At 33.4% G+C, this 13540-nt stretch overlaps 1 protein-coding gene and 1 long non-coding RNA gene across 27 annotated transcripts in view; one reads left to right on the forward strand and one right to left on the reverse strand.

Moving 5' to 3' along the window:
* The window catches only part of HDAC4 (histone deacetylase 4), a 441670-nt gene that overhangs the window by 412524 nt on the left and 15606 nt on the right, over positions 1-13540 (forward strand). For 22 of the 26 annotated variants that reach the window (XM_067111678.1, XM_067111667.1, XM_067111673.1 and 19 more), the window contains 10 exons: positions 1105-1143; positions 2202-2331; positions 2514-2638; positions 3404-3623; positions 3822-4004; positions 4113-4276; positions 4397-4516; positions 4941-5063; positions 5390-5530; positions 8955-9125. In XM_067111678.1, the coding sequence (XP_066967779.1) occupies positions 1105-1143; positions 2202-2331; positions 2514-2638; positions 3404-3623; positions 3822-4004; positions 4113-4276; positions 4397-4516; positions 4941-5063; positions 5390-5530; positions 8955-9125 (1416 nt within the window). The remainder of the gene's footprint in view (positions 1-1104; positions 1144-2201; positions 2332-2513; positions 2639-3403; positions 3624-3821; positions 4005-4112; positions 4277-4396; positions 4517-4940; positions 5064-5389; positions 5531-8954; positions 9126-13540) is intronic. The other 4 variants (XM_067111668.1, XM_067111677.1, XM_067111676.1 and 1 more) reach the window with 1 other exon arrangement.
* LOC136843362 (uncharacterized) overlaps positions 986-13540 on the reverse strand; it is a 54006-nt gene continuing 41451 nt past the window's right edge. Inside the window, exons 3-4 of the long non-coding RNA XR_010854531.1 lie at positions 1818-1900; positions 986-1122 (exon numbers count right to left, since the gene is read on the reverse strand). This is a non-coding gene — a long non-coding RNA (uncharacterized lncRNA). The remainder of the gene's footprint in view (positions 1123-1817; positions 1901-13540) is intronic.

Below are 13540 nucleotides of genomic sequence, written 5' to 3' on the forward strand. Positions count from 1 at the left end.
TACATTAAAATATTTTTTGGAAAATGGGGTTGTAATTAAACTGAGTAAATTCAAGAATGAAATAAGCAAAGAGTAAGGGGGCTATTCTATGTTATAAAGAGAGTTGACATTTTGGAGTAGACCGAGCAAACATATAACACATATGATGAATTCACAGAAATAACAGTGAAAAAATTAAAATTATTTTGAAAGCATAAGCTTGCCAACAGAGGATAATTGCCAGCAACCTTCCATAACCTTTAAAGAAGCCACCATATGTTACACTATTAAACTGGCTTTCAATTCATTTGAGTTGTTTGTCACCTACAACAGGTTTTTCATCTTTTGCAAAGAGAGCCGGAGGAATTATTTTGTGACACTTGGACTTGATGTATATTAGGCAAGACATATGTCTTTATTGCTGCCTTCGATGAGCCAGTATTATAGATGTGAAAGCTCAAGTACTCTCATAACTTGTTCAATACATTGATACTTACTTGCATGATTAATGTACATAGTTAATAATTTTCACTTAAGGCAATTTTGGGAGCTACAATGCAAAAATCTTTTGCTTTACTGTATCATATTATTTTTAAATACTGTACTTGATGTTGTCAGTCACATTAGAACACTGGCCCTAAAATATCAATGGGAAATTAATTGTAGTTGTGCTGAAAATGTCCTTGATACCTAATGAGCTTGTAAAATATTTTTCCACTTTGAAACTTGGAGATTCATGACATAGCAAAGTAAAAACACATAAATTTTTATTTCTGTAGAGCATAATGAAAAACTAAAACCTTTGTTTCATTAAAGTTAAATTTGGCACCATGGCATTGCAATTTCCCTTGAGAATATAGGGCCACATTTTCAACACTCAAAAGCCTTTGGTAAGTCCTTCTCAGGAGGCGCTTGTACTGTACATGAACTGAATGTGTGGAACATTTAGCCTTTTTTTTTTTTTTTTTAGCATGTATCATGTCCTTCCCTTTTCAAGTCATGCTTCATTTCCCCTGCAAGTCTTAAGTGACCAACCTTATAGGAAAATCCAAATGTATTTAGCCCACAAATTGACTCAATTAATTGTTTGTCTTGTCCTCCCTGTGCAACTCCTTTGGCATGCAGGAAGAAGAGGAGGAAGTTCTGCATGAAGAAGAGCCAGAGGTGAGTTTATACTAATTTTCTATAGTATATTTTATTTGTTTGCTTCTGTAAAAATGGGTTACATTATAAAAATTAAGCAAGCACTATATAAAATTTCAGAAAAGCTTTTTTTTTTTTTCACTTGAAGTGTACTACACAAATGATTTGAAAATAACTGTATTTTTAACATGGGATTCAAAGCAACAGGTCAGAAAATAAGGAAGAAATATGTTAACAACCCATTTTACAGAGCTAAATAAAATTACTTGTGTTGGGTATTGTGGTAACAATATTAAGCTAAGTTTTACATCTGTTGTTGACAACTTGGATCTTGCATGCAGAAGGATTATTTTATTTGTTAAATTAATATATTTTGAGTTTCAAATACTGTAGTTTTATAGTTCTTTATTTTTTAAAGAACAGTCTAACCTAAAATGGGGACTAATTTTTCCAAATAAATTACTGGGAAAAAGTTGTATAAAATCAGTTACAGTATGTGTTGTTAGCATGTCAGATTCCAGATACATAGAAATAGGACCTAAATCTAGGTGTGATCTAATATTTTTAGTACTCTTTGGTAAAATAATATGAACAGCACAGTACTAATATAAAAAATACTCAAGGTAAAACTTTATACTGTACAAGGTTTGCAAATTATTGAGGACAAAGCTAGAAAAGTTTCAAAGGTCACTTACCATTACTGTATTAGCCAAGTCTTCTTTAGTGTTTAAGACAATATTGGAGTCATCTTCAGAAATCTGTTCCATCTGGTACCTGCCTGTTTTATACAGTATAGAGTTAATCAGTAATACTAGTATCTCAAGGAATAAGAAAGGAAAGTAGAAGCAGCATTTTAAATAGTTATGGTAAAGAACTGGTGTGATAATGGGTAAGTTTTTTTAAAGAACTAATAGCTTTATATATATGTTTTTATTTTGTTTTACATTTTTTGGCCAAATGGAATATTACGTACCCAATAAAACTCACTACCGTAAGTCATGCTTTATGCTGAGCTGTACAAATTAGTTTCTTGTAAATATCTATATCTGAGAAATTATTTAAGAGATTATCATTTCCAGGTTATAGATCTGACTGAGCGAAAGATGGAAGAAAGCTCTATAGCGAGGCAACAGCGTGACCGGGCTATGTTCCTGAAGCACCAACGAGAACTTTTAACTGCAAAACCACCATCCCTACACTCTACAACCGGTAAGTTTTATGAAGTGCTGTACTATAAAAATTTCAGGTGAACTATCACTGAAATTTTTAGTTGATTTGGATTTGTTTACCATACAGGTACTGTATAGTTTTCTCAAAAGTAAAGTGCTTTTCTGTTGTATGTTATGCAATAATCAGTAACCTATGCCTTTTGTTTTATTGGTTGGCTACAGGTTCTGCCTTCCCTCATCGGTCTGGGAATCACATAGCAAGACCTTTATCTCGAGCCCTAAGTTCGCCACTTGTAACCCTTTCTCCTCAGGGCTCACCACAAGAACCTTTGAGTATGAACAAACAGGTTAGTTCACTATATATTTCAAATTTTATTTGCATAACCTACATGGCTTTGATGGTTAAGAGCTACTGGTTGACATTAAAAGACAATTACCCAAAACTTCTACATCTGATTAGGGAGTTAGGATCTAACTTTTCAGTGAGCTGAACATTTCAAATATACATCAGCAGGTGATTTAGAAAATGAATGATAAACTAAAATATTTGTAAAGGTTGTTATAAAAATACTAAAATAAAATCTAAAATTTCAATCAAAGTTATATTAAAATATGAATATCAGAGATGTCTTAAATCTATGAAATAAATCTTTTCTAGGATTAGGATTTTCTTCAAGATAGTTAGTGTGAAGGAGAGAGAAATGAATTTTTATATTTGTACCTTTTTTCATAAATTCTCATAGATACTGATTTTTATACTGTTCGCAACTCATTCTTCACAAAAGTTTAGTGGAAAATTATTAAGTAAATCTTATGCATGAAGAAATATGTTGTTTCTTGTTAATCATCAGTACTTGAAAGATGCTAAAAATAAAAATTTTTATGTTTGTGTAACTTATTCAGTTTACTGCAAGTTTCACACTAGTGATCATTAGGTTGCTTTTTAAGGATTTTTGTTTTTAGAGGTTTACCATGCACCAAATTACTGGATAGTAAGTAATGTGCCCATAGTTGAATTGTTAACATTATGAGTTATCAGAATTAGTGCAATTTAAAAGTTGTCTTTATTACTGAAGGTTATACTTAATTCATACAATTTGTTTATTTTACAGGGAGCAACAACAGGTTTTGCATATGACAATCTGATGTTAAAACATCAGTGCATTTGTGGAGATAATTCGCATCACCCTGAACACGGAGGTCGTCTTCAGTCCATATGGGCAAGACTACAAGAAACAGGATTAATTCATCGTTGCCATAGAACACGACCACGTAAAGCTACCCTTGAAGAAATACAGTCTTGTCACAGTGAAGCGCACACACTGCTCTTTGGTAAGCAGTTCTGCATTTTTTTTTTTTTAAATGACACAGAAAGAATTCATTAGGCCTACAGCATTTTTGAACTGTCATGTATTAGGGTAAATTTTAAAGTTACGAACTGCATATTCATTTTGTCATGTTATCTTGTGTCATATCAGTGCTATACAGTCTTGTCACAGTATGAACAATTTAGAGCTTATATAATTTCAGGTACCAATCCTTGGAATCGATCCCGATTAGATCCCAGCAAATTTGCCGAGTTACCTATTAAAAGTTTTGTAAGATTACATTGTGGTGGTGTGGGTGTAGATTCAGACACAACTTGGAATGAAATGCATACATCATCAGCGGCAAGAATGGCTGCAGGCTGTGTTATAGATTTGGCATTCAAAGGTAAGATAAATTGCAGTTGCCTGTATTAATGAAGAATTTTCCATTGGAAATACCAGTTAAAGCAGTTTTGTACTACTGTAATGAATTTTAAATTACTTATCTCCACAGTTGCAACAGGAGAGCTACGAAATGGGTTTGCCTTAGTTAGACCGCCAGGTCATCATGCTGAACGGCAACAGGCAATGGGCTTTTGCTTTTTTAATTCTGTTGCTATAGCAGCAAGACAATTGCATCAGAAGCTCAATATTGAAAAAATTCTAATAATTGACTGGGTAAGTACTGTTATACTCTGCTTATGTACTCTGGTCTAGTTCAGTTTTTCAATTAGGATGTTATATGCTCCAGGTTACTATATTTGTTTCAGTGTAAAGTGTTTGATTTATTACTTTCAGGATGTCCATCATGGGAATGGAACTCAGTCCATGTTCTATGACGACAGAAATATCCTTTACATTTCCATGCATCGATATGATGATGGAAGCTTTTTCCCTGGGACTGGAGCTCCAACAGAGGTATGTTACCACCATCTTTTGTACTGTACTGACTACAGTACTGTAATGTAATTTATTTAGGTCAGTTGTGATTAGTCATCTGTTTTGATATCAACTTTGGAAATATTTAACACTCAAGTCAATGTGTCACTATGCTAGAGTCACTGTAGTTTTTTGTGTTTAATAATTTGGAATTTCATAAATGTGTGTGCTGGATATTCCCAATACAAGAAGCCCATTATAACTTATAGTTTTAAACCAGTCAATGCAAACTATTTTGTATTTGAGAAGGTTACTTTTACAGTATATGATAGTCTGGATGAATGCTTTCCCTTGATGATTTATACTGTACCATACATGATATACATAATATATATTTAGAGCAGAATACCTCCATAAGTTCTGGTTACTTGCTACACATGACCAATAATATTTTCTGTTCAAGGTGGGCGAAGGCGATGGATATGGATTCAACGTAAACATTGCCTTCTCAGGTGGTTTAAATCCACCAATGGGGGATGCTGAATATATGGCTGCCTTTAGAACAGTAGTAATGCCTATTGCCAAGGTAATTACTGTATTTTACAACTTATTTATTATTTGCATTAAAAATTATGCTGTGATTTTTTTTCTTTTTTTTATTTTGTATTTCAAGTGCTATAGATAAAGGGCTAAGGGCTAAAACAATTTTAAAAATTTGCCAGTTTACTGCATGATTTCCTGAAACATATCTCAGAATTGCAGGAATATATGCCGATTGCATTCACAGTTGTTAAATCAGTTAGTATTTTGTTTAAGCTTCAGTGATAGAGGAAGAGGTTTTAAGACATGCATGTTCATAATAGAATTACAGGGAGTTTTGATGTTATTGGTATTCTACATAATTCTTTACAGGATTTTGATCCAGAAATTATCCTGGTGAGTGCAGGATTTGATGCAGCAGAAGGTCATCCTTCTCCACTTGGTGGTTACAAAGTCTCTGCTAATTGTTTTGCTCACATGACCAAACAGCTAATGACACTTGCACGAGGCAAGGTAAGAGAATCAGTTGCCTTTTCTTTTTTAAGTAGTCTTATAGATGTAAAATATTTGAATTAGTAATGTATATAAAGAATAAATTTATGATGTTTTGTGTGCTAGAATTTCCATGGGCTCTTCGTTACACTTCTTTTTTTCTTATTTTGTTATTCTTTGTAATTAGCATAAACGACTCTAGTTGAGCTTTAAAATTGTCTAGGAATGGTCTGGAGGTTTATTTCCGCTTTAAAGTTGCCTGTGAGTTGTTTGAATGTTAATACTTTTGTACAGTCACTCAAATTTGTTTTGCAACATGTTCCAGAAGTTTTCGTTCACCGAACAGTAATTTGTTCTTTTGATTTTTACAAGGAAATGTAATTTTCTTATTCGATTTTGGTTATTAATCATACGGTTAACAATATAAAAAAGAATGGTGAGTGAAAAATTCATATTACGTAAAATGACGAAACATTTTGAAAAATTTCACTTCAGATGATTGGGCAAAAGAGTCAAAGAAGAAACTATATTTCGAATCCAGATAAAAGCTTATTGACTAATAAAATAATATTGAATAACCATCAATGAAATTATATATAAATAAAGAAAGAAAGAATTCAACCATTATCGTTGTCACAAACAAAAAAAGAAAAAATCTCATAACGTCGTATGTTGTCGTGTGACTCCACATTCGGGCAGGAAAAGTTTAAACTGTCTTGTCACTAGCACCGATAAGATGGGCAACAGACTAAGTGGCACCACAATCATTAGCTTGCATAAGACTAGTGTTTCTATCGTAGATATTGCTCGGCAGCTTAGCGTAAATAAAACAACCATGTATAGAGGATACAACAACAGAGAGAACGAGGAAACATGATAAATTCATTGTAAAAACTGGAGGACAACCCCATTGTTGCACTAGTGTTGATCATCATCGGATGATCACTGAAGGAGCTCCAGAACTCCCCTGACAACCGATGTTGCTATAAAGAGAAACATTACGCTCTCCCTTTAAGTTGCTGCTCAAACCATCCGTAACAGGCTACATGAGACCAAGATATTATTTCATCATACGCCTGCCAAGAAACACTTCATATCAGCGAAACACAAAGAATAGAGGCTAGGGTTTGCGTTATAATATAATCCAGCGGCCGATGATTTCTGTCTGAGTCATCTTTTGCGATGAGGAGGAGACATTCTCCACTGATGAGCATGGTAGTCTTCTTCACTGCTGGCATCTAGCATTAACTAAATTAATGTTGAACTTCTAGCTAATTTTAATTCTTTAGACACTTAGATAATAAGAAATACAACAATAGGTGTTATATATTCAGTTAACTTCATAAGAGGCATCAAAGTGATAGGCCTAAGTAGCAATGAAAGAAATGAGAAATTACACATGATAATCGACATTATATATATATATATATATATATATATATATATATATATATATATATATATATATATATATATATATATATATATATATAATAATATGTATATATGTATGTGTGTGTGCGATTATATTCTATGTATTACAAAAATAGACGTGAAATCTGTTAGTCTAGTTCAGTATATTTTATATTAAGTTTCACTAGTTCACAATATACATAGGATTAGTCATTCAAAAATTTAATTAATAATAATGTGAAGGAAATGTTTACAAAAGTCGTATTTGTTGATGTCAATAAGAGTAATAGTTCAACTTGTAACAGTCGTAGGCCTATGTCTACAAAGTTCACACATATGAAGGAGATAAAACAACGATAGTGATGGCAATTGGAGATGAAAATATTAAAACATAAGAACAGCGATGACCTCTGAAGTATTATAGTAACATCCTTTAATTAAGTAAAATATGACAACAGTAAGCAGTATCAGAAAAAGCCCTTTAAGGGAAACTGCAGGTAATTTCTCGGACCCACCACTAGTATTCAGTTGTTTCACGCGCTTACAACTGAGTTGCCAAATAGCGCCAGATGTCGCTATTATAAGCTGTTGTCCGAAAAGTTTTGAAGCATGTTGCAAAACTTTTTTGAGTGATTGTACATACAGACTACAGGTGCATCTCTGTATGATAGGATTATATACTGAGAAATCCATTTTAAATGTTAAAAATATTAAATTGAAAATTTCCTAACATATCTTAAACACTGTTAGAATACATGCCATAGCCTCCAGTTGGATAAAATTGTCTTTTACAGTGCATTTTTTTTTTTTTTTAGGGTGAAGGTCTTGTATAATTTACCAAATACTGAGAATTTTGTCCTTCATAGACTAGCTTATTTTACTTGTCCTCAGACTGCTTATCACAGCCTATACACTTTGATTTGATTTGATTTATGAAAATTCATCTCTATGAGCACTGGGGCACTTTAAGCTTTGTAGTGCTTATTACACTGAAAAGAGGGAGTAGGAGTGGTGGGACAGCAAGATGAAAGAATGGAAGTGGGATTGGAGGTAAAGTAAAATAAGCTTGGCACAAACATAAAACCAAGCCATATTTGTAATCGGGCGTTTATTATCTTATCCCACTGAAAAAAATAAAGCACTTATCCCGTAAATGACTAAGATTGTTTGTGGTTAAAATTTCACTGACATGATGCAGCCATTACTAGAGTGTCTTCAGATGTCAGATTTTAACTAAATTCTTGGATGAAGATCAGTTTTGTAGGGAGGAGAGCATCATGTAAGATGAACATGGTGCTTCCTGTATTATCTAATTATGTCTTCAATTAAATGTGAGAAAGTAATAATCCTTATTCAGTATTGGTTCATAGACTTATAAATGAAGAAGCCAACATTTTGTACTGTAGTATGGTTATTTTGTAGAATTGCTCTGTTACATGATGAGTCCATGAAATGTTTAATTTGCGTAAAATTTCGGTACATATAATGATCTTGTATTGAAATCTATTTTGACAGAGTTTTACTAAATGCTTATTGTTGATTATAAATTACATAGATGAGACTCTTATTTGTGCAATTTCTTGTAAAGGTAATGTGAATAGTTCCCCTATTCCAGCAGGAAAACAGAAGGATTTTTTACTGAAGGTGCAATACCATTTTGTATGTCATTTTCTTTTTAAGGTTGATTTAAGATTCCATTAATTATAGTTCATTATTTCTTATGTTCGTTTAGTTCAGGGTGTATAAGGGCTAAATATTTTATGAGGGTATTCTCTTTATAATTAAATTTTTTCAGTAACAATCATTATACTGTTGTTACTACTGTAAGAAAATGCTATGAAACGTAAGAGTTAATGAGTGGAAACATTAATTTATTACTTTGAATGTCTGATCATATGTAAAATATGGAAGCTTGACTTCAAATTGGTAGTTATTTTAAAGGCCTATGTAATTGTAATTTTTATTTCTACCTTGCTAAAACTACTGTAGTAATTTTATATAATATATATAGTAATTAATTTATAACCATCAGGTTGTCTTGGCACTTGAAGGAGGCTACAATTTAACTAGCATCTGTGATGCTACAGAAGCTTGTGTACGAACATTAACTAGTGATGAGGCTCCACCTATTAGTGAGTCAGAGATGAGCAGACCACCTTGCCAGAGTGCTGTAGATACCTTACAGAATGTCATTGCTGTACAAGTAAGTATTCATTGATTTTAAGTGTTTTTGTAAATTATTACACTTTAATATGCACATTGTTACTGAATTTTCAAAACATGATGATAATATAGTTACTGAATTTTCAAAATATGGTAATAATGAACTATTGTTCCTATTTAGGATGATTCATGCAAAAATTATGTGTATATATATATATATAGACAGGCAGTCCCCAGTTATCGGTAATCCAGTTTTTTGGCGCTTGTCTAGCGACGAAAATCAGTGATTTTCGGTGCTGATGTGCAGCGATTTTCGGTGCTGATATGCACCAATTTCTGCTTATCGGTGCCAATACATACTTAACAGAGGTGCTGATAACCAAAAATCAGTGATTTCTGGCACTTATTGGCAGTTTTCACTTGTTGTCACGCCATCGGAACAGAACTCCCGCTAATAACTAGGGACTGCATATGTATGTATGTATGTATGTATGTATATATATATATATATATATATATATATATATATATATATATATATAATACAGTAGAACCCTATATCCTCGACACTAATTGCCCAGAAGAAGCGTCGAGATTCGATTTAGTCGAATTCTGAGTTAATTTCTCCCATAAGAAATAACTGAAAATGGATTAATCCATTCCTGACCACCAGTCATTACCCCAACCTTGCCTTTTTATACAAAACATTACACAAATTACAATTAAATAAGTTCAGAGTTGAATAACTTACTGTATCAGAGGCACTTTTTACATTTTTAAATGCATACTGTATCAAAAAAATTGGCCTACGACCAATGCAGCCGTATTACCGATGGTAAACCGAGCGCCATAGGCTAGGCTAGGTACCCTATAGGCACTACTAGAATGTACTGTAACGGGTATACGCAAAAACTGTTGTTAATAATGATAACATTGAAAAATAAGCCTGATTATCACATTAAATTAATAATACAGTATTTATAAGCCGAATTACTGTATGTCTGTTATCATAAAATTAAGAAAAATTTCCTAAATTACGTCGGAACTCGGCAGCTTGTGGCATGAGCAGATGTAAACAAACCACAGCGCCACCCTGGTGGTGTATCGCGGTACTAATTACATAAACATTGTTTAAGTTCAGTATTTATGGTAAATTTCATAGTCTACTGGAATAGTGTGCAAAATCACTGTAAAACATCTTTCAGTAAACATTATACCATAACATATTGGGACCCATGATTGGAGGAAAATTCAGTGCAGAAAGCCAAAAAAATGATGATATATACCTGTACAAGGTGTACTTCTCCAAACAACAGCAGAAGCAGCATGTGTGGGCTTTAAATGCTTTTAAATACACATGGGAAGAATACCACCAACAACGCCAACTAGCGGCAACCGCCCGAAACTTTTTTCTACAAACATCATATGATTCATCGGGTCAGATTCCGGTTTGTTGTTCAAGCTCCGACGCAAAATTTACTCAACATTTCGTGTCGAAATCCGATTATGTCGAGTTCTAGTACAGTCGAGGACTGGGGTTCTACTGTGTGTGTGTGTGTGTGTGTGTGTGTGTGTGTGTGTGTGTGTGTGTGTGTGTGTGTGTGTGTGTGTGTGTGTGTGTGTATATATATATATATATATATATATATATATATATATATATATATATATATATATATATATATATATATATATATATATACAGGCAGTCCCCGGTTAACCCTTTAACGCCGACTGGACGTATTTTACGTCGACAAAAATTGTCTGTCGGGTGCCAAGTGGACGTAAAATACGTCAACTACAAAAAGTTTTTTAAATATTCGCGGAAAAATACTTATAGGCCTTATTTGCGAAAAATTTTAAATCACACACCTTGAGGGATGCTGGGAGTTCACAGATCATGCTGTTGTTTTGTTTACAAGCGTAACCCAGCTGCGCATGCGCGAATTTCTTTCTTATCCCAAAAGAAAGCATCAGCTAACTCTGCTGGAAATCTCAGAAATTCTGTAGTCACTTTGTCGTAATTTTTGCACAGTTTTGTATTAGCCGTTACATAAAGTTTTATATATGAAAATGTGCGGAATTTCATTTAGAATACATCAAAAAATAACTCATGGTTGTAGCTTTTATCAGTTTTGAAATATTTTCATATAAATCACAATAAGTGCCAAAATTTCAACCTTCGGTCAACTTTGACTCAACCAAAATGGTTGAAAAATGCAATTGTAAGCTAAAATTCTTACATTCTAGTAATATTCAATCATTTATCCTCACTTTGCAACAAACGAGAAGTCTCTAGCACAATATTTCAATTTATGGTGAATTTTTTAAAAAAACTTTTTCCTTACGTCCGCACGCACTAACTCTGCTGAAAATCTCAGAAATTCTTTAGTCACTTTGTCGTAATTTTTGCACTGTTTTATATTAGCCATTACATAACATTTTATATATGAAAACGTGGGCAGTTTCATTTAGAATACAACAAAAAATAACTCATGGTTGTAACTTTCATCAGTTTTGAAATATTTTCATATAAATCACGGCAAGTGCCAAAATTTCAACCTTGGGTCAACTTTGACTTGACCGAAATGGTTGAAAAATGCAATTGTAAGCTAAAACTCTTGCATTCCAGTAATATTCAATCATTTACCTTCATTTTGCAACAAACGAGAAGTCTCTAGCACAATATTTCGATTTATATGGTGAATTTGAAAAAAACTTTTTCCTTACGTACACGCACGCTAACTGCTGAAAATCTCAGAATTTCTTTAGTCACTTTGTCGTAGTTTTTGCACCGTTTTATATTAGCTGTTACATAAAGTTTTATATATGAAAATGTGCAAAATTTCATTTAGAATACAAAAAAAATAACTCATGGTTGTAGCTTTTATCAGTTTTGAAATATTTTCATATAAATCACGATAAGTGCAGAAATTTCAACCTTCAGTCAACTTTCACTCGACCGAATTGTTCGAAAAATGCAATTGTAAGCTAAAACTCTTACATTCTAGTAATATTCAAGCATTTACCTTCATTTTGCAACAAACGGGAAGTCTCTAGCACAATATTTCGATTTATGGTGAATTTTTGAAAAAACTTTCTTTTTTTACGTCCGCACGTTACGAATTCATGCATCCTTTTGTGATAATACTTTCTCTGTGTTGCGTTGATCGTTTTACAATTTGTTATATACCAAAATCATCACAATTTAGTGTACAATACAACGAAAAAAAATAACTCATTAGCTTGAACCGTTTTGCTCACAGCGCGATTTGTATACAATTATACATGAAATTTTTTTTTTGCGCTGTCATATATTCCAATATTTATATATGATAATATTTTTTTTCATTTCTGATGGTTGCATACTAAACTTCAGGCAATGAGAAAAAAAGGAGCCAAAAATGAACTCTTAATCTTAAAAACTAAGCGTGCTGTGATTTTTTAAAAAAAAACTTTCTTTCCGCTTTGGCGCTAACTCTCAAACCCCGTCGGCATATGGCAGACACTTTTGTAAGTAGAAGCTCAGCATTTAAGGGTTAACGGCGATCCAGTTTTACAGCACTTGTCTAGCGAGGAAAATCTGCAATTTTTGGCACCAAAAATCGCTGATAATTGGGTATTGGTACCGATACATACCTAACAGAAGCGCTGATAACCGAAAATCGGCGCTTTTCGGCACTGATAAGTCCTGAAAATTCCGGTTAGCAGCGATTTTCGGTTATCATCACACCCTCAGAACAGAACCCCCACCAGTAACCAGGGACTGCCTGTGTATGTATGTATATATGACAAATTTTTAATTAATTTGTATTTTTCCTAAAATTCAAACCTGAAGTCATTACATATGGATAACTCTCAGCGAAGCTGGAAAGTCCGGCCGTTAAACCTTTGCATGTCAGTTATGGTAACAGTTACCTATGGTAGGGGCGTAAGTACCACCCACACAACTGTTATGCATTCAGCCTCTTTAGTTTACTTTTTGGCCCAGGTCAAAGAACGAGGAGTGGTAAGAGGTGGGCCTTTTATGTAAAGACCTCAGGTTTGTGTGCTAGGAAAAATACAAATTAATTAAAAATTTGTCATCTGTTCCTACATGAATACAAACCCTCAGTCTTTACATATGGAGACTTACTATTGGAGAGAGGATTCCAAGTAATTCTCTTAACTGACTGGTAGTTTGGCTCACCTGGTATTCTCTTCCTGGTCATGAAAGAGCAAATGAAGTATACCAAACCTATGATCTGTTGAACATGTGGGATGTTCAACTGCCAGACTTCTGGGCACTTTGAATCAAAGGGAAGTATGAAGACCCTTGAATTGAAAGGTGCAGAGGAACCCACAATTGTCGAAGACTGTGTAGCTGAAAAACCAACTGGCTTGCCCATAGTCAGTCCTTCTCTCTCCTTATTAGAGAGAAGGAAGGAAATGCATTTATTAATCCAAACAAAAAAT

This window comes from Macrobrachium rosenbergii, chromosome 11, assembly GCF_040412425.1.
Source record: "Macrobrachium rosenbergii isolate ZJJX-2024 chromosome 11, ASM4041242v1, whole genome shotgun sequence".
Classification (NCBI taxonomy): domain Eukaryota; kingdom Metazoa; phylum Arthropoda; class Malacostraca; order Decapoda; family Palaemonidae; genus Macrobrachium; species Macrobrachium rosenbergii.